Genomic DNA, 20,494 nt, shown 5'->3' with positions numbered 1-20,494 from the left:
GTTAATTATGAAAAAAAAATCTTTCGTAAACCAAGTAACAATTTTATAAGTGTCTCGGTTCAGGTGTTAGCAGGAGGGATAATTATGAAAGGGCTGATTCATTAACATAGCTGAACATTGCCTCGGCGGCGCGCACTCGCCTACTTAATTACTAGCTCCGCTGAGATTCTGCTAAAGACATAATAACAAGATAAATTTGCCTAAAATATAAGCCTTGATGAAATTTCAACATTATATGAGAGGCTTGTGTATTTTATACAGTAACTAAAAACTTGGCTCAATCAGTTAGAAGCAGGTCAGGATTCAACATTTCGTCCCCATAGTTTCTTATCACTACACGAGTCTGTTTTGTCATAGGGTTGATGATTTGTTTTATACAGATATTAAGGTCTCGGAAACCCACAGTTGTTGATTGATAATTTTCAATTATTTAATTAGCGATAGAAAAAGGATTTCGAAATATGTTTTGCTACTAAAAAAAATTAAAATTTATTTTGATATTCATCATATCTGAACGATCTTGACACAAAGAGTCAGGAAATGCGATAGATTTGGCTCTGACCCAAAGTGTCATGAAATTGGATTTATTCTCTGCTATTGTCATTTGAAAATGTCTTTTGCCTTTGAGAATATAACTCGAAATTTAATACGAACGATGATAAAGGAAAAGTGCTACAGCTACTGACATGGAAAAAGAGAATTTAAAAAAGTTGTCAGCGTGAATTACAAAGATGTATATTTCAGTTTTGTGACAAGCTAAAGGAAGGAAATATTGAAGACCTCAAAATTAATGATGTTGCAAGTTTATGGAAAAAGTATCTAGAACGTTCCAAATAAATAAATTAGTAATCTTCACAAAGCTTACTTATCAGATACTAGCTGTCACCCGCGACTCCGTCCACGCGGAATTTAAAAAAAAATAACTTAATAAGTAGCCTATGTGTTCTTCCAGACTTTGTTATACATCTGTGCCAAATTTCATCAAGATCCGTTTAACCATTCCGGAGATATCTTCTAAAAAAACATCCATCCATTTAAACTTTCGCATTTATAATATTAGTAAGATTAGTAAAAATGTTAGCAAGTAATCTTAGCTTAGTAATAGATTAAAGTATAACTTCGCATATTGATCTAACTTATTTACTTCAAGTTGAGCCAAAATCTTGGAGCTTAACTACTCACTTTACGTGTCAAATTGCTTTGGGCGGTTTTGCGGGCAGCTTTAGTTGATAAAATATTCAACACTAAGACGAAGATTTACAAAGACACACTCCAATAGAAACTTTACTAACTTAGCTAACATTACTAAAAAGAGAACTTTATGAGAACAAAAAGTTAAAAAAAAGTAGAAGGCCTTACATTTTTCTTGTGTCAAAAAGTTACTCTTAATTTTATTTTAATCAATCTAATTTAAGCGAGTTAAATTGAAAACAATTTACTGCACAAAGTAGGTTTTACGCTACAAATTAACAACGTTGCAACAATTCACAATTTTATGTTTGATGTAGTCATGTCTTTTGATACTCCCGGAAAGCATTTTAATTATACTCTCGGCGGCATGTCATGGGAGTATGACATCCTTCTACATTTTGTCGGGAATTACATGCAAAATTTCATTTGAATTTTAACTACTTAGAACAAGTTACAATAATAACGCGACCGAATTCATTCGAAAACCTACTATTGTTGAAAACGTTTTTGCGAATAAGAAATTGGTAGGTTATTTTTTATTTTATTCCGAATGAATTTAATGTTCAATTGAAACATTCAATACTCAATCTAAAGATATATGAAATTAACAAATCCTTACTTGCTTTGATTTAAAACATTAAACACCGAAATCACTCTATAAAACAGTTTCAACAAAGATTAATTTTGATGTTTATAGCTGAACTTAGGAAGTCAATTTACGTTACTGTAGTCATTACTTTGCGGTTTTCGTTAATATAAACTTTAGGGACCTGTTTTATTGAGAATGCAAAATAACCGGCCAATTTTCACTTAACAATTCAACTTCGATATCGTATTATCTGATAAATTGCTCTTCAATTATAATGGATCTTGAGGTTCTGTGATGGTTCTACTAAGTTGAATAATTGCGTTTCAGTTTAAAGGTTATTTATAAAATCATTATTAATATAGTATACTGATATAAATGAAATTTTAGCGACACACAGGTGGCCGGCCGTAAAAACTTAAGCCAAAACTTTAAGGTTTATAAAACCTTGTGTGCCGACCCCACATGAGTGGGAAGAGGCCAGGGATGATGATGATGATGGCTGATATAAATTAAATTATATCATTGTCTTATTGTTCAGTACACAACAGTAGTGGAAGGCAGAAGCAACATTCAAGAATGGGCGGCTCGTCTGGTGAAATACCACCACCACACAGAAGACACACATTACGTCGAAGCAATTCCGCTTTTCGTCTGATGAGCGTGCGTGCCGGAGACCTAATTTTAGTCATGTCTCCCTTTCCACCCTTTTCCTAATATCCTCTATCTGCAAGTCTCTTTCCATTTCTTTATAACACTCTTTCCATTTAGAGTAGGCAGCGCATCGACAACTGGCTATAGACAGCGGACGATTCGCTCTTAACGAAATCAGATGGCTATTAGCCATTGGCATCTTATAAAAAAGGAACATCTACATCCATCGTCGTCTATGGGAATTATGTCGATGGTTTTAATTTTTTTTTATATCCAAGTTATCGAACATTCATAAGCTTCGTCGATGGTAGGACGTGTCAGTGTGAATAGAGTGTGCCAGTATCGAGGGTAACAAAGCTTGCCTGGCAGCTTGCCAACTCTGACGCGGCTACAGATGCTCTAAAAAGAGTTCAAAGTTCTAAAGAACCATCCGATTTAAGACGCGGAAGGGACATTGTTTTTTTTTTTATTGATTTTACCTTGTTCATGATGAAGTGATTATTCATTATTATCAGTTATTTGATCTTTGTTAAGATGTTTATGATTGCTCCAGCTCATGATTAAGACATCTGGCTTTTAGACTTCGAAAAAAATAAAGTTGTTTTCTGAAGACTAAGTAAGTTTTCTCTTATTCAATTGAATCCCTCACCAATGACTTGAAGCTGTATAACATTAAAATAGTAATTTGAATGTTTACTTTACATATACATAAATGTATCGACTAGTACGTTTTAATATATAAAGGAATCGGTAAGGAAGGTGTGTCAGGTATGTGCCAAACGGAATTCCGTTGACTAAAGCTACAATCGACCGAGCAGGGCAGGGTTAGGTCAACGCTATAGTCGTGATAATATTTCAATATATATTTCTAACTAGCTTTTGCCAACGACTCCGTACGCGTGGAATAGAAAAGAAACTTAATAATTATCCTATGTTTTTCTAGATTGTGAAAAAAAAGAGAGAAATTTTGTAAAGATGACCTTCTGGTCAAGATCCGTCTAGCCGTGCTCAAGATACGTAGAGGAAACTTTCGCATTTATAATATAATAAGTAAGAATGAAAATGTAAACGTTATTTAATAATATTGTCTTACAATATTCTTATACGAGGTGACGTTCAAAGGGAACTTACTAAAATTGGATCTAGTTATATAACGGATATCTCACTATATTAATCTTACGTTCACATTGTGAATTCCTGAAACATTAAAAATTAATATAATTATTTTCTTCGCAACTATAGTTCCATATAACTTTAAAATAAACCTAAAGATAAAATGGCTCGATTTCCTCACATTTAAACTCCAGGTCAAAGACATCATTGTGTTTACAGTATTTGCATCCATACGAGTTTTACTCGACGGCAGCCTAACTGAATATATTCGAATAATATTTTCCGTTCGTATAAACTAGATATTGCGTCTTGAGTCATTTCAATGTTATTACAAAAATGGAACCAAAAATCACAATACTAAGCACTAATTAATTTAAACTTAGTGCTAATTTTACCAATGTCCAACGTCCAACCATTGACCATGACCAATGTCCAACGAAAGCCGCAGCTTAGGTCGTTAAGTGACCAACGAATTCCAACAAATTATACATCTAACATCAGAAATCACTAAATTATTTCAGTGCAAACATCAAAAAAATAGAAGGCGCGGGAGAAAAAAAATGTTATAATAAAAATCATACAGTTATTACTTATTAAAGCGATATTACATTAAAGAAAATTCAATCTTATTTTATGCTGTATGAATCTTGATATCTTAAAGTAATTATTTTAAAAAAATCCATTTAGATTGAAGCATAACTAAATTTGGATGTCGCCCAAATTGGACTCGTGTTTTGGATGCAGACATATTGAGTAGGTATTTGGCAAACCTTTAGCAAACAATCTTATAGATATTACAAAAAATATTTGTTTTTTATTATTTTACTATCATATACTGTAGATTATAAGATATTTATTATATTAATTATGATATGGCTTAGCTTCTAAATTACAGCATAAAAAGTAACAATATGCAAGACGTTAACGACATGCAAAATGTAATGCATTAAATTTGCAAATGCATGCCAGACAGGTAATTGTTGGCATTGTATGCGCAGAATAATTGTAACACTGACGTAGTCCACACATAAGGTATTTTTTTAAATACATTTTTTTGTGATTTAAAATATTCACTTAAGCTCAAACGTACGCAAAAGTTTTACGAGTGGAAACTTAGCTCGGGCCAGAATAGTTAGTCTCGTATTTGAATCTTCAATGACTTTTATAAAAGATTCAAGTCTTAAAGTTGCTACAATGAAAAAGAGCAACAAGTTAAATAGATATGTTTCAGATATTTGTCGATGTCTATTCATATTTGAATTGTAAAAGACATAAAAGGATTGCAATGTCTAGACGTCCTCAAGTACCTCTATATCTGTTCCAAGTATCGTTCACAGGAGATATTTTTTAAAATATTTCCATCTATTTTTTTCCTTTTCTCCCTCTAATCTTGATTAAATAGTGATCTCGGCGTAAATCGCTCGCTCGCAAAATGACGGTTAGTCTCGGCCATTTCTTAAATTAGCTACGTGACTAACAGGCAACAGAAAAAATTATAAATTTCTACTGAATATTGTTGTCACATTTTTATCTTTCGCAATTAGCCATAATAATCCATAAACCCTTCATAAATGTATACTTTGTGATTTTTAGATAAATCTTTATGATATTGCACGTCATGACAATGTAATGCAATAAGCAATAAGCCCTTATTCGCACGGACGATCTTTTAACGTCACGTTAAAATTCGTTGTTGGCGGTTCTTTAGCGACGACTCTTTAAAATTTCTCTTGTTCCGTTCTCCGTGTATAAGCAAATGCATTTTAACGCACGATAAAATAGTGCCCGTGCAAATGAGGCCTTAGTTTACAATACTATTTGTGGCAGAAGGTTTAATAAAAGCGCAGCAAAAACTTAATTTGTTATTTCTTTTTATCCTACTTAGGTTAAAATATCCAATTTATTTATGAATATGTTCATAGTGTTATTAAATGCCGCCCGAAGCCTTTTCCTTTGCGGAATTATATACGAGTATAGTAAAGTGAGATTTTGCCTTTCTTAAGAAGCCGTTTGATCTTGCCATTAGAAAGCGCAAACTCAATTGAATCGTCCATATTAAAAGGGATATATTATGGATTTTTAGGAGCGTTATTCTATGGATTTTTGTAGACTGTAATATAAATTATAATATCATATTATTATCATTAGTATCTATTTAACTAAGTAAAAAACGTGAGTAATTTTATGAGCTCTATTACTATCATCACTTAAAAAGCGATAAACTTTTGTAACACTTAATATCTTCTTAAATATAGAAATCTCGCGTCACAATGTTAGTTACCATACTCCGAAACGACTTGACCGATTTAAAAAAAAAATTATGTGCATAATCAGTAGGTTTTTGAATCGGCTACTATCTATTTTTCATACTCCTAAGTAACAAGGGTTGTCCACCCCAAACTTTTATTTTTAATTTTTTATAATGTGTCACTAAAAATACATACAAGCCTAAATTTTATGCAATAAATTATGATAAATAAAAAAATCATTTTTATTATGCCTCTTTTCACTCACACTCACATGCTAGAACTGCTAGATCCTTACTCACCTACATAAGTAGCTTTCGAAATAAATCATTTCATTAATAAAGTAATATGGCAAGACTAGGATTACTTTTTTTATAATATAAATATCTATAAAACGTATAAACCTGTTAAGCCCAGTCTCCGAAGGTTCTACTCGTAAGTAAGATCATTGTCGATCTGTGTATTCGTTACGTATCGTATTATGTACACAAATTGAAAATGTTTCATCGTAGTTATTGACCCGAGATCTAATTCGGGATGCCATTATGAAATTGAATTTCGCTTAGATTTATACGGTTGTTTTGTTTGTTGGTATTAAGAAATTAGATTTTATAATGTTTGTATCTAATATATAAAATTCTCGTGTCACGGGAACTCCTCCAAAACGGCTTGACCGATTTTCATGAAATTTTGTGAGCATATTCAGTAGGTCTGATAATCGGCCAACATATATTTTTTATACCCCTATTAAGTTTTTTTTAACTGCGCGCGGACGGAGTCGCGGGCGACAGCTAGTAGACTTTTAAAGATACAAAGAGCTGACCCCAAATAAATATTGAAAAAATCAAATGAATATGTATAGACACCTAATATAGAACTTTTTTTGTAGCTGTCTTTTCATCAGCTCAGATACATTAGCCCATAAAGGGTACGAAAGGACAGAGGTTGCACTAGAGACCCTCTGTTCTTTACATTGCTTGTTTATAAACTTTTTTGTTTGATTCTGAATTCAATGGAAAGGAGAAGTTATAGTTACACATTTCACTGGCTGACAATGTCATTTATTGTCTCTAGTTGTAAAGTTAAAATTGTTTAGATAGGTTCGTTATAACTACTCTACTATACTAATCTTGACGTGTGCAGTTAACAGGTGTGTTATTAACCGTGACGATTATTTCATGGACGTGTTTTAATAACTACTGTACCCGTAGGTGCTTCTAGGCCGTTTAAGCATATTGTTCTACAGATAATTGCAGTTACCTGGCTATTAGGAAATGTGGCAAAGGCTGACTGCACTTTGTGTAGCGCATGGTCCTGCTGGTGCGGTGGCGGAGGGCGGCCCTTGGGGAAGTGGAAGCGCGGTATAACCCGCGCCGGCGCCCCGCTGCCCGCCGCTCCCCGCACTGTGCGCTGCAGCGTCGTGTGCGGAGGCGCTGAAGACGCCTTTGTGGGTGTTGACGCCGCATAACTCTGGAAAGAAATAATTAATCTTGGTTAATGACTTTATATGACATTTAAAAGCAAATAGGATATACCTCGCTCATTGCTAGGTACATATATAATTCTAGAATTAAGTAATAAGAATTTACGTAATATAAAGTAGGTACAAAATATAATTTGTTACTTTACTGAGGGCAAAACAGAGAGAAGAGATTCTGATTAGCAGAAAGGTCTGTAGCGATAAGATCAACTATCCTACGTAGATTTTAAACTAAGTTCTGTTCACCTCACTTTACAATTTTGTATGTACATATGAAACTTAGTAAAATAAAACGTTATTTTGAGCAGAGTTTTAAAATTTATACGACAAATGGCTGAAAACAAAAGAGGCATTGTTTCATTGTTTTATTTTCCTGTTTGCACAGGACTAACTGACTGACGGTTATGATATACGAAGGGGGAATGTTTTGTTGTCATATTTGTCATGAAAATGAAACGTGTATTAGATTTAACAATCTTAAATTAGATGTTGAAATGTTCCCTGTTTAATTTCTTATTTGTACAATGTCAATTACTACTACATAAAATTAATATCTTGATAATCAAGGGTATTTTTATTTCAGAAGTACCTTATAGCCTAAATTTATTAACGAAGAAAGTATACTTACTTATTAAAAGTATCATTTTTGTAAAGGCAGTGGAAATCTACGGTAAAAGTGAACAAATTGTGTACAAATATGTCAGTAGCGTATGCATGCAATCTCTTACATTTAATCTCTTAAAACATCTTGATAGACGCATGCTTTGATTTTGGCGCAAGTTATTTTCGTTACCTCTCCTTGGCCTACAATTTAGTTGACGTCAGGCAGCATGGCGGGTATTTTTGTATTATCCACGTGCTATATAATTTACCATCATCAAGTTCAGTGCGCTTTCTATGCTATTAAAGTAATCACTAACTGGTAACTAGGTGCGAAACTTGGCAACATAGTTCGCCTTGAACGCCAGAAATACATCGGTTTGTTAACGATTCGCGTTAAAACGATGACCTTAAATGATAAATCGTTTTTTAAACATTACATTGCTGTACATGATGGAACAGAATATATTTAACAATCAGAAGCTCCTATCTTATAGTATCTAATTTAAAATTAAGCAATATATGAACTCTTGTCGAATCAATCTTTGCCCTTTTAAATTGGCGGGAAATTTCGAGAACGTCACAATATTTTGACAAAAACGCCTAACAAAAACACCATAGCATGTAAAATTGTTTTGTGATATTCATATTTCAGTTTTCACATTTAATGTGAAATACATATAATAAACAAAATTTCATTTAGTTTATTTGCGTTTACTTTAAATTATTGTAACCTCGCCTTTGTTATTGTCTAGACGGAATGTATAAAGATCATATTTGACCTTGAATATGTAAGAAATTACACACTGTCTTCGGTCAAGTCGCGTAAACAGAAACGTTAATAAATTTTATGGCTGCCATTATCTGGCAAAAGTCCGAGGGCTGAGTAAATATTACATATCAATATCTTTTCGACACATAAAAACTTTTACGCTCCGTTTGTTTGCTAGCAATAATGCAATCAATGACTTTGATCAAACTTTATTGAATAATTTTATATCCAATTATCGCGGAATTTTTTTATTAAAATTATTTGCTTTCGTGACCTAGTGTAAACAAAGAGATGTTATGTTATGATATGAGGATAGATGTGAAAGAAGAATAAATATTTTGGCGACCCCACTTAAATGTGAGCTGAGAACAAGAAAAAAAAAAACTATCGCCCGCGACTCCGTCAGGGCCAAATTTAAAAAAAAATAATAGCCTATGTGTTCTTCCAAACAATGTTCTACATCTATGCCAAATTTAATCGAGATCCGTTGAGCCGTTTTAGAGATACTTTCTAACAAACATCCATTCAACCATTCATTTAAACATTCGCATTTATAATATTCGTAAGATAACTTTTTTGTTTTATTGCGAATATAACCGCATTCCTTGCCACGTCTCATTCTAAAAACCTAGGTCTTGGTATTATAACCCATTCAAGGAATCGTTGGTCGCATCAAGATGAAACATAATTTAACACAGAATATATTAAATTGCATCTGATGCAATACAACCGCAATGCAGTAAACATTTCAGTTATTTGACTGCAAGCAATTTGATTGCAAAATTTTAATATGGACAGACTAATGCCAATATCATGAAATATTCTATTTTCTAATCATTCTTTTCTGAGTGCCAAAACTGACACATGTAAAAGTATACATATTAAAATATTGAAGTGTTTGTATGTAATGTCGAAAAGTAAAACTCATAAGTTATACACTTGACGTATTTGCGTTGCTGGTATAAAAAAGAATACTTTTTTTTGTCTGTCTGGTTGAACCGATTTTGTTGGGACTTTGACGGAAAGGTTGCTGTGCTGATAAACACAGGAATATTAGAGGCTATCCTGTTTTAATTCTACGCTGACGAAGTCGCGGGCGAACGATACATTATTAGCTTAGAAGCTTGTAAGTATGCGGGTATAAGAGAAACAATATAATACCAAATAATGTTCACAGTTGTAATTAAAAATTTCGATATGTTAACTTTTTTGTTTATTACATTTTATGATTAATCAAACAATTCACATAATTAAATAGAATGAACAGTATAATAGTTGATATTACGGCTTTATGGGTTCGATTAAACTTCGTAAGCGTTTTAGTTTGAAGTGAGTCCGTCGAAGTTTTACGTCAATAAATCCGCGCCCGGTTATTTAAAGTTTAAACTTTTAAATGAATGAACTACTGGCGCATTCTCATTGTAAAAAACTTCATTGTAATAACACCTATAACAAGATAATATTCACATAAACTGAACGTGTGTGTGCAGATGTGAAGAACTCAGAGAAGCGCTGCAGATTGCGCTTGGTTCACGGACGTTGGTACTTTATATAAAGCAATGACACATTATCAAAAAAAAAAGCTGGTGAACTAAATTTACAATCGACCTTCACAATTGAAAATGAATTTATTCAATAAATTCTATAAAAGAAACGAGGGTATTCGAAAAAAAAATCGGACGTACAGTCGGACACTGTTTATTTACGATTCCAATGAGTCATACGACGGGATCATCAGCGGCTATAGCTTGTAATACAATTTGCAATGGATTCCGTCTATAATTATAAAGAACGGGATAGGACATGGAAGAGGGGGGTTTGGCGTAGAGGGGGAGGGGTCAGCTCGGGCGTCGTTCGACCACGTGGTATAAATAGTCGCACACGTATGCATGTACAGTACGTTATGTTGGCGCGGCCGCGAGCTCGGCTCGCGCCAAATTGGGAAGCGGCAACGGCCGATAGAAGCTGGGTACAATGAACGTCAATTATGAATTTGCATTGGTTGAGCTGACGAAACGGTACCCTAATTGCAACCGAGATTTCACTACGTTTAAGGCAGCTAGTATAAGTTTTTAGGGTCATGGACTTTATATTACGTTAGCTGGAATAAATTTATAAGATCTTTCTTACTTCTTACTAATCTTATTAATATTATAAATGCGAAAGTTTAGATGGATGGATGGATGGATGTTTGTTTGAAGGTATCTCCGGAACGGCTCAACGGATCTTGATGAAATTTGGCACAGATTTACATCATAGTCAGGAAGTACACACAGGCTACTTATTTCGTTTTTTTGTTAATTCCGCGCGGACAGTCACGGGCGACAAGTAGTGATTGAATAAGGGGAAATTTTATCCATATAAAATATTTTTTGTTTAAATATAAACTGAATCGTCTTACTGGATTGTCTTCAGACTTGTTATCTGATTAGATTTTAGTAAGCTAAATAAAGAATTCATTTTTTTCTTAAAATATGATATATAAGGCAGTCTGTACACTTTAACGAGGTCGATCTTGCAGCTGGTGTTTATTTATAAATTTTAATGATCACATGGCACTTAAATGACATCAATTAAAATGCAGCAAAAATAAATACATGTACACATTCCCTACATTATATGAAAGCCATTTTATCTAGTCGAGTAATTAGTGGTCGGTGCCTCTAATTTAAGGCCACTCGAGGCTATAAATGTTTTAAGTAGTTTCATAAAATCTTCAAGACTTTCAACGATGTAACTTTTATTACTCATGTGGGACGACCCTTATAAATTATTTCACAGTTTAGCTTAAGTTTCATTTACTAACACTCTAACTGCCAACATTCAATTTTAGCATTTAAAGTGCTAGTCAGGATCTATTAAATACGCCAATAAAAAACACAAAACCTCGTCTGCTAAAGAGTAAATCAATTTACATGTCTGTGGAATTGTGTTTGTTGTTACAACTTGGTATTGAAACTGAACTACGCTTCTATTGTTTTATAGAGCAGAGCATTAAAGATGACAAAAGGACTAACATGAGTTTTATTGTGGGAAAAAGACCATTGCTATATCTATGGTGTAATAAGCGTTTCTGGAAAAAAATCTTTAGTTATCAGAATTTCATTTCCATATACTCGAATCGTGATAATCTATTCCTGTTATTTAATATCCTAAAGTATCTACTTTGTCAGCTAAAGGTGAGTCTATCTCACTCTTTCGTCACAACTGTCTAGTTCGTATTCGGGAGCGCCGCCTTGTTTTGTTTCCAGTGTGTTTGAGCCAGCTGAGCGCGACGCGTTACCATGGCAACCATTGATCGCGCGCCATCTTGGATGCAGCCGTCTGCAAAAGCGTCTACCGACAGACCGACTGTTGCGTATATTAAATACAGTTATGCAGTAGTTAGGGAAACTTTTATTGAATGTGCCTGTGCAAATTAAGTTGTCTATAACTGACGGGCAATTATGAACTTTAAACGCATACAAAGTTTATCTTTTTGTTACGTTTATTGTACGAAACATGTTTTTCAATTTAGAAGATTACTTAAATAAAACATGTCATGCTAATGATGTAGTTTGCTATTTCAAAAAAAAAAATAACAGCATATAACATTTTGTTCTGCAAAGTTAATAATTTACTAGCGTTTGCCCGCAACTCCGCCCGAGCGGAAACGAATAAAGCTTAATTAGTAACCTATGCGTTCTTCCTTTATCGAGATCCGTTTAGCCGTTCTCGAGATAATTAGTAACAAACAACTAAACTTTCGCATTTATAGTAGTAAAAACAGTAAGATTAAGGTTTTATTCATTTGATATTTATGTTCTGTATTCCTTATCTTATTGGTGTTTTAATTTACTTTAGTTATCTCTTACATGTATTCGGAGTTAATTTAGTCAAAATGGACGCCAGCCAATTTAAACCTTGTTTATCGACTGCTATTCTGTCTGGAGAGTTAATTCCAAGTATAGTTTATACTTGAAAATTGCAAGAGCGTTGTGCTAAATTTATAAAAAAATTAAGTGATAACTGACCTGCCGGTAGTCGAATTTGTTATTTCCGCATGAGAAGTAGTAATTTGATAGTGAAGTTTGCGCTACGGATTATTATCATTAAAGTATTTGTAGGGAAATTTTTCGAATGTGCGGTCTATAACTAATTTATTGGACCTTACCTAGGGTAGCAATATATCACCGTGTATGTATGTAACGAGAGATGCTACGATGCGCGACAATTGAATCGCAATCGATATCGCCCGCCATCGAGATATCGCTTCACTAACCATATGCGGAATTTCCTACATCCTATAATCTACGCCTATATCCTTCTTTCCGGTATTATATTGGTTTTCTACCGAAGAAAACTAATACGATACCTTATTTTTATCACAATTTTTCAAAGAAAATAAGAGGTGATGATAATGCATTTTTGTACGGCATGAATTCAAACGCCAGTTACAGCGAATTAATTTTCTCGCAAAAGCTGTTTTAATATATCCACGTCAACGTGTAAGTTCACAAAGTGATATTCTAGTGACGCCGACGTTGACGTCGACGTGGAAGCTGTGTGGAGTGAAATTTTAATGTTAATTTTCAAGCCATAAAAGGACGGTGCGGGATTTTCGATTCGGTCAAGGGCGTAACGGCACGGTGCAGTAAATATATACCGCTCAATCAAATTTATACTCTACTTGCTTGGTTTTTAAGTTGCATATGCTATGAATGTTAACAGAAAATGTGGAAAACGCTTTGCCTTTCACGGCTAGAGGCTCTCGGCGAAAGCTCGCCTTCAATTTACTTTGTAAAATTGAGCTTAACGTGTTTATCTCGTTGTTAAGAGGCTGCTTTTTCATATTTTCACGCTTTTTCCTCATAAGGCACTGAGCACAGAACTTATTTCATTGTATATTAAAACTTATTTGCATTCTAAAAAACAGCAAAGTAAAGTAATCAAAGAAGGTTTAAGAACAAGAAAGAATACCAAAGAACATTAAAGAGAGATACCGTGGGAGCAAATTTATAATATTGATGCAATTTTACATATGAATTACTTCTGAATTCACCCCCTTATGCATATCCTCTTTCACACAATCTATCCATACTTTCTTTGATCTTCCTCTGCCTTTCTAGCCATTCACATTCAATCTCATTACAGAGTAGCTATTTATATTGTCAAAATGTGATCTTCGACTATTGTATGCTTATCGAAAGATCGTATTTACAACACGTGGTTCATGTTCACAAATAACAGACAAAAATATCTTTTGTGAAGTAAACCTTGAAGTTCAAATAAAAGAAATAATATTCTTCATAAATATACTAACAAAATATGTTTTTATTTTTTCATTTTTAATACAAAGAACAATAAAAGCTTAGCTTTCGACGGCTCTGTTGTATTCTTTGTGTGAACTTGTGAACTACAACGACGCGTCAAATGAATGAAGAAAAAGGGTTGAAAGTACTATTGTTTTGGTTAATGTATCGTTGACAGACAAGTCAGAGAGATCTCTGAACTTATATTAAACTGTAATTTTCCACTGCTAAACAATTGTACAAAATCATTTGATCTTATCTCGTATAAAATGTGTAAAGTATAGAACACAATAGTTGAGATATGTCAAATCTACGAATTTGAAATCATCATCATCAGCTGACTACTCGTTCTCACTGAGGGGCTCGGAGCCTTTCCTATGTTAGGGGTGTCTAGGCTATATCCAACTACGGTGGCCATGTGCGGGTTGGTTGACTTTACACTTATCTTTGAATTGCTTTGCAGTTATGTGTAGGTTGCATCAAGATGTTTTCCTTCATCGCAAGAACGTCGGATAAATGTAGGCACACATGTAAATAGAAAATCGAAAGGTACACATTGATACATGGCGGGATCGAACCCAGGACCTGCAGGTTACAAGTCAAGTGCTTAACGCCAGAGCCACCGACAATCTGGAGTACCTAATACGAAAATAAAATAAAGGTGTTGTTTGGAAGACTCCTCATGGTATATATCTGACACGGTCATTGGCACTATAAGGACTAGTCAACACGTCGCTAAAGCAACGAAATATAATTTAAAATTTATTTACCATTTAGCTGTAATCTCAACGTTTTACGTCACACAGTGTTTCAGTTAAAATGCAGTAAAATACGTAAATAAATAGATATATAGATTAATTAAAAATTATATAACAGGATGAATATTTTAAATATTAAATATAAAAATTAATTCCATGCGATCAAGTTGACCTTATTCAATGGAACAACAAAAACCATTGAGTTGCGTTCGCAATTTTGAAAGGGAAAAGGGTTTGACAACTCCAGCTGATTTATGAACGAATTTACTTTTCGTGCACAACTTAAACAAACTTCCAGACCCACAGACCTTTTTTAAATTATTATTTAGACTAAAAGGGAATCCTTCATTTGACTTTTTGACCTTACTTTTTTTTACTTTTAGTTTGTAGATGAGACGGTTCAACTTTTAGAATTTCACGTCGTAAATTAAAAAAAAAAGAACTGTTATTTTATCATTAATAAACAAATCGCATGCTTTATAAACATAAAGTTTAAGCAAACTACATTTTGCGTAATATAAAAATAAATCTCACCTACATTGCTACGTTGTAATTATTTGCCATGCATAAAGAGAATCATTAAAAGTACTATATTCTCATGTTCAAGGAAAAAATGGGCGCACGTAATAATATCCTGGAAACAAAACCTTCATTATGTTTTGCATTTTAATACTGGAACAATTCTGCACAATGGGAAAGCTCACGACATTATTCATGACTTTTGCTAGCATATATTTTATGCGTTAATAATTGTTGTTTTAATTTTTTAATTAAATAGTAACCAAAAAGCACTGTAAAGAAGTATTAAATTAAAAGGAAACTTTTCCACGCGACTCTACTTTGGTTTATTGTTCAGACATATGTGGTAAACATATAAATATACCCATAATAGTGTACAGTTCGCAATACAAGTGCAAGTTCCAGACAAGTTCATGCGAGTGGTGGCAGCGACTGAAAATAAAGTCGAAACTGTACAGAAACTTTTAATGTACTCGCTTTTCTCATCCGCAAAACGTATCGTTAAATTATTTTCACTAATGCAATTAGTGCCAGTAGTATAGTTTTACTCATTTTAGAAAAAGACGATTCTCTCTTTAATGTTGTATTTTAAACGCATTCAATTCAACACAAAATGTTACTATATATAGGTACGGATATAAAAATTTGGTCTTTAAATTTAATAATATTTTATTAGGTGTCTACGATTTAAGTATTTCCGTTAAAAATATTAACAATCTCTCTGCATCTCTCTAATCTGCACACAAATAAAAAAACGCACAGAAATAAAAATGAACAAAAAAAACAACGTTTACCGTCTTCGCAAGTGTTGCTAACGTGCCAGCTATAAATGAAATAATGAATAGCGGAAAAAACAAATCTTCGTCATGGCGACTTCCTCGAGCGAAGCACGTTTTCAGTTGCACAATATAACAGCTCGCATTTCACAATTCGTCCAGTAGATATGGCGCGTACGAGGTGATAAGACACAGGTAGCAGGGCAACGCCCTTTATCAACGCCATGCTCGTTTGTATTGTGTAATAACAGACGATTAAAATATTACCAGCCCGTGTTTTTTTTTTATTTTAAATATAATGTTACAAACGAATGTTTACCAGCCAGTTCTAAGAATGTTTTTTTTATGAATCTAGTCTGTTATTATGATTCGAAGAATAAATATACAATATGTTATGTTATTTATTAAGTAAATTAGACAAAAAAAAAAATTAAATTATAAAAAATACCCACAATGGAAGAACTTACGCTGTTAAACAACACTAGCATTAAAAATAAGAGTACTGACGTAAGGTTTAGCAGAAAACAGTTAAAATATTGTTTTCATAAAAGCAGATTTAAAATTTACTCCCATCGAATTTGAGCACAGTTGCAAAATTTTTATCATTTTTCACACAAAATGTTTATTATATCTATGGTTTTCATTGTTATTGTTTAGTCTTTGGTGCGGTTCTGGGGAGCGGTTATCCAGGTCATGATGCAAAGGTCACTCCGATCATCCATAACACCCATTCTTCCTGTGCCATTGTTCGAAATAGACAATTATTTATATGTTTAAGTCATTTGTAGATTACATTGGTGACTTGATCAATGGTATTGATAGATATGATTACATCTTTCTAGAATCTTCTAGATACTTAACACGTCGACATACTTGTTTCTTTTCTAGTGAAAAATATTTTTATACTAAGTAGGCTACAACATCTTCAGCGTGGTATTATTCTATTTTGATTATACATAGAGACATTCCAATTTTATTTATCAGCATATTTTAATTTCGGACTTTCAACACATCAATTTCAGAATTTGCCAAGTAAACTCGAAATTCCGGAGACGGATTCAAATCTTACAAAAAAAATATGATTTCGTAGGTAAATCTTAAGTAGCTATTATTTAAATGAATAGTTACTAAGACGATAAAACATTTTGAAGAGCTATAAAAGGGCCATTGTGTGGTCATGTTACTTGACCAATCGGTTTCGAAGAAATGATACAATATATTTTTATTAAAGGCAACATTGTTGAAAAAGATTGTTCTCGTGAATACTACAATATTTTTCTTCTTGCATAAAATAAAAAAAAAATATTAAAAAAAAAAAAAACATCCGTCGCATTACGTTCCAAAAACAGTAATGATCTTTGTAGAAATATTACGCCAGTGGAAACTGACGGTATAAGTATTTTGAAGTAAATTAAAACGTAAAATGCAATAAAGAACACGGGCAAGGGAAGTATTTATCACTTGAAGATTATCTTAAACGGACATCAAGTGAACAGATAAGAAATACACGAAAAACTTCCGTTTCCTAAGTATATCTCTTCATACCTTATCCGGTGCACAAACAAAATCAGACAACTATTTGTTAGAGCAATACTAAAAGAACAAAAACTTCAAGTTGTGCAAATTTATTTTTTTCTTATCGGGACCAGTGTCTACAAATTGTCCAACCAGTACGTAGTATGTATCAATAATGTCATCCTTATAATATCTGAGATCGCCGATGGAGCGTCGGTGGCTCAGCGGTTAAGCATTTGACTTGTAATCTGCTGATCCTGAGTTGGGATCCTGCCTACCAATGTGTTTTTCAATTATCAATTTACTTATGTACATTTATAAGACGTTCAACGACGGTGCAACCTGCACATATCTGCGAAGAAATTCAAAGATGTGTCAACCAACACTGGGCTAGCGTGGTTGACTATGGCCTAGTCACCCCTAAATTAGGGTAGGCTCCGAGCCCCTCAGTGGGAACGTATAGTGAGGTAATAAATATCTGAGATTATCTATTTCTGTACTAATGGTTGTTACAGAAACGTAGAAGTTGACATCGCGTCAAACATTGAGTGGAAATGTTCAAGTAATTTTTACCACACTTCGTAATGTCGTAGTGCAAAGAGGTTCATAAAAATAAGTAGTTCCTTCCTACTTCCGAGCGTTCCGTTATACATAAGCATCGTCCTGTTTTGTGACGTGCATTGTAATGGCGTAATTTTATGGAAAGAGCAAAAGGATTAGCGGTAAAAGTGATAATCAATACAATACCATAAACAACCGTAATAAAGTTATAACTGCGTAGGTAATAGTGATTTCTATAGCCGATCTATGTTTTTTAGTGTGGTTGTAAAAAGAATAAGATAGAAAAAGAGAGCAAGATTAGATAAAAAAAAGTTACCAGATTTTGTAATCTTCATCTTTTAATTAACATGTCATTTATTGTTATTGCAGCAAAGAATGACATTAATAACGTTAGTAAGAGGATAAATAGATATTTGTTTGCTTTTTTGTAGTTATGCTTGGATAAATAATATTTATTATCGCTGATGGAAATCGTTTTGACATAATATTAGAAAGCGGCATAGTAAAACATATGTCTGTTTTAACTTCTAATAAATAACAGAATCGAGAGTTTTAGGGAATATGTAACGTTGTTGATGGTAATTTGAATACATAACTTAACGTATTCAAATTCTTTAAATGTTATAATTTAGTTTTGGATATTTTGTATGTAGATCTTTACGACCACTTGTCCAAAGATGCTTATTTTTATCACTACTCACGTGCTAAATAAGCACAGTTTAGTTGTATTGGATAAATAACTTCATATGACATTAAATCTATAATTTTAGATTTCTACGTAGGTGAGGATTGCTGTTCCAAAGTTGTACCTGTAACAAAAAAAAAAACATAGTTCTGTTAAAAACATTGAATAGAATTTTTGAGGGCGAACGATTTTACTATTTAGCTTTTATTTAGAGATGAGAGACTTAAGTTTACTTTAAACTCAATTTAAATTAACTGTTAAATTTAACAAAGTTCTGTCAATTTCATTATTTAGACATTGAAATACTGTGCATATGCGTATATTACAAAATTAAACAAAACTTGCTTAATATACTCAACTTGTAACTACTTTGATATCGAATTTTAATAATGTTGTAAGATCTTACTTAACTTAATACAGATAAATGTCTTTGTAAAATTACTGATAAAGAAAGCAATTTAGTTATAAAAGTTAATAAATAAAGGTTATAAGATTGTTCGACATGGAGTGTCCACTAAAGTGGACATTGTTACATTTAATTATATTTTTATTGATAAGTGTAAGTAAAAATTTTATTACATCTATTCAAAAAATCTGAAACAATATCTTTAACATATTACTGAATTACAGATAAGTCAAGCTTCAAGCGAGAACACGGTACAAGGATCACCGACTCCACAAAGTCAAGTAGTATACAGAGAGTGTGCTAAAGAAGCGCCTTACACAAATAATCCACAATCTCCTACACCGCAACTACTGAACTCATTGCTAACGATAGCTGCAGCTAATGGAGTGCTACCTGAAATACTTACAAAGATACAACCACTCGGAATAACTCCGCCAGAGATAGCGACACCAGTACAAGAAGTACAGAAGACTGTTAGTGTAGCGCCGATGCAGCAATATGTACATGAAACTGTCAGAAATGCTCCACAAATGGTCCCAGCGACATCCCACACAAAACCAGGACCTCCTCTTCAATTTTCACCAGTACATCCAACCACAATACCACCCGAAGTACCACCACTCGTAATATCACCAGGTCTAAACCAAATCACTCAACAAAATAATCCATTCATACCACCAATTCAACAGTTTGTTCAACCACCACCTCCATTATTACATCCTCAACCAAAGGAAGAAATGTGTAATTGTGCTGAACCAATAGTAATGTCGGGACAAGTCCCAATTGGTCCTGAAGTGCTACCGATGGTGAATGCACCAATCGAATTTACAAGGAGTTTAGCCAATGAGCCAATGTATGCTAACTCTATTTTGACTACTGGGAATGGTCAAACGATTCCAGTTAATTTACAGATTTCCATACCACCACCTAATGTGGAAGCGCCGCGAATTACGTTTATCAACGCAGCTTTACCAACACCACCGACTGAGACTTACTCATCTACGCAAATCAATCCGTACTCTTATTCTAATTGGTGTCCATACGTGTACCCACAACTTAGTCCGCCGCAACAAATTATAGTAAAGAAAAAGAAATCTTCACTAAAGGAATGGTTACCTTTAATAATTTTAGCCATGTTCAACAACGACCGAGGAAGCTGTAATAATGGTGGATGTTGCCGCTCTTGCAAATCTGGAAGAAGCAATATACCTGTACCATTTCCTATACCGATTCCAACAAATAATCCCATCATCAACACAGGATCTTCTCACCATAGATCATCGCGTAAGCGAGGACGCAATAGTGATGAATATGAAGATGATTGGCTTGAATAGATTTCAT

General features: G+C 33.5%; 1 protein-coding gene across 1 annotated transcript in view; it reads right to left on the bottom strand.

The window, feature by feature from the left end:
- Positions 1-20,494, bottom strand: part of LOC106712439 — an 80,754-nt gene that overhangs the window by 12,687 nt on the left and 47,573 nt on the right. Inside the window, exon 2 of the mRNA XM_045686229.1 lies at positions 7,051-7,260. Within this exon, the coding sequence (XP_045542185.1) occupies positions 7,051-7,260 (210 nt within the window). The remainder of the gene's footprint in view (positions 1-7,050; positions 7,261-20,494) is intronic.

The sequence above is a fragment of the Papilio machaon genome, chromosome 3 (assembly GCF_912999745.1).
Source record: "Papilio machaon chromosome 3, ilPapMach1.1, whole genome shotgun sequence".
Classification (NCBI taxonomy): domain Eukaryota; kingdom Metazoa; phylum Arthropoda; class Insecta; order Lepidoptera; family Papilionidae; genus Papilio; species Papilio machaon.
This window is presented reverse-complemented; position numbering and strand designations above follow the sequence as displayed.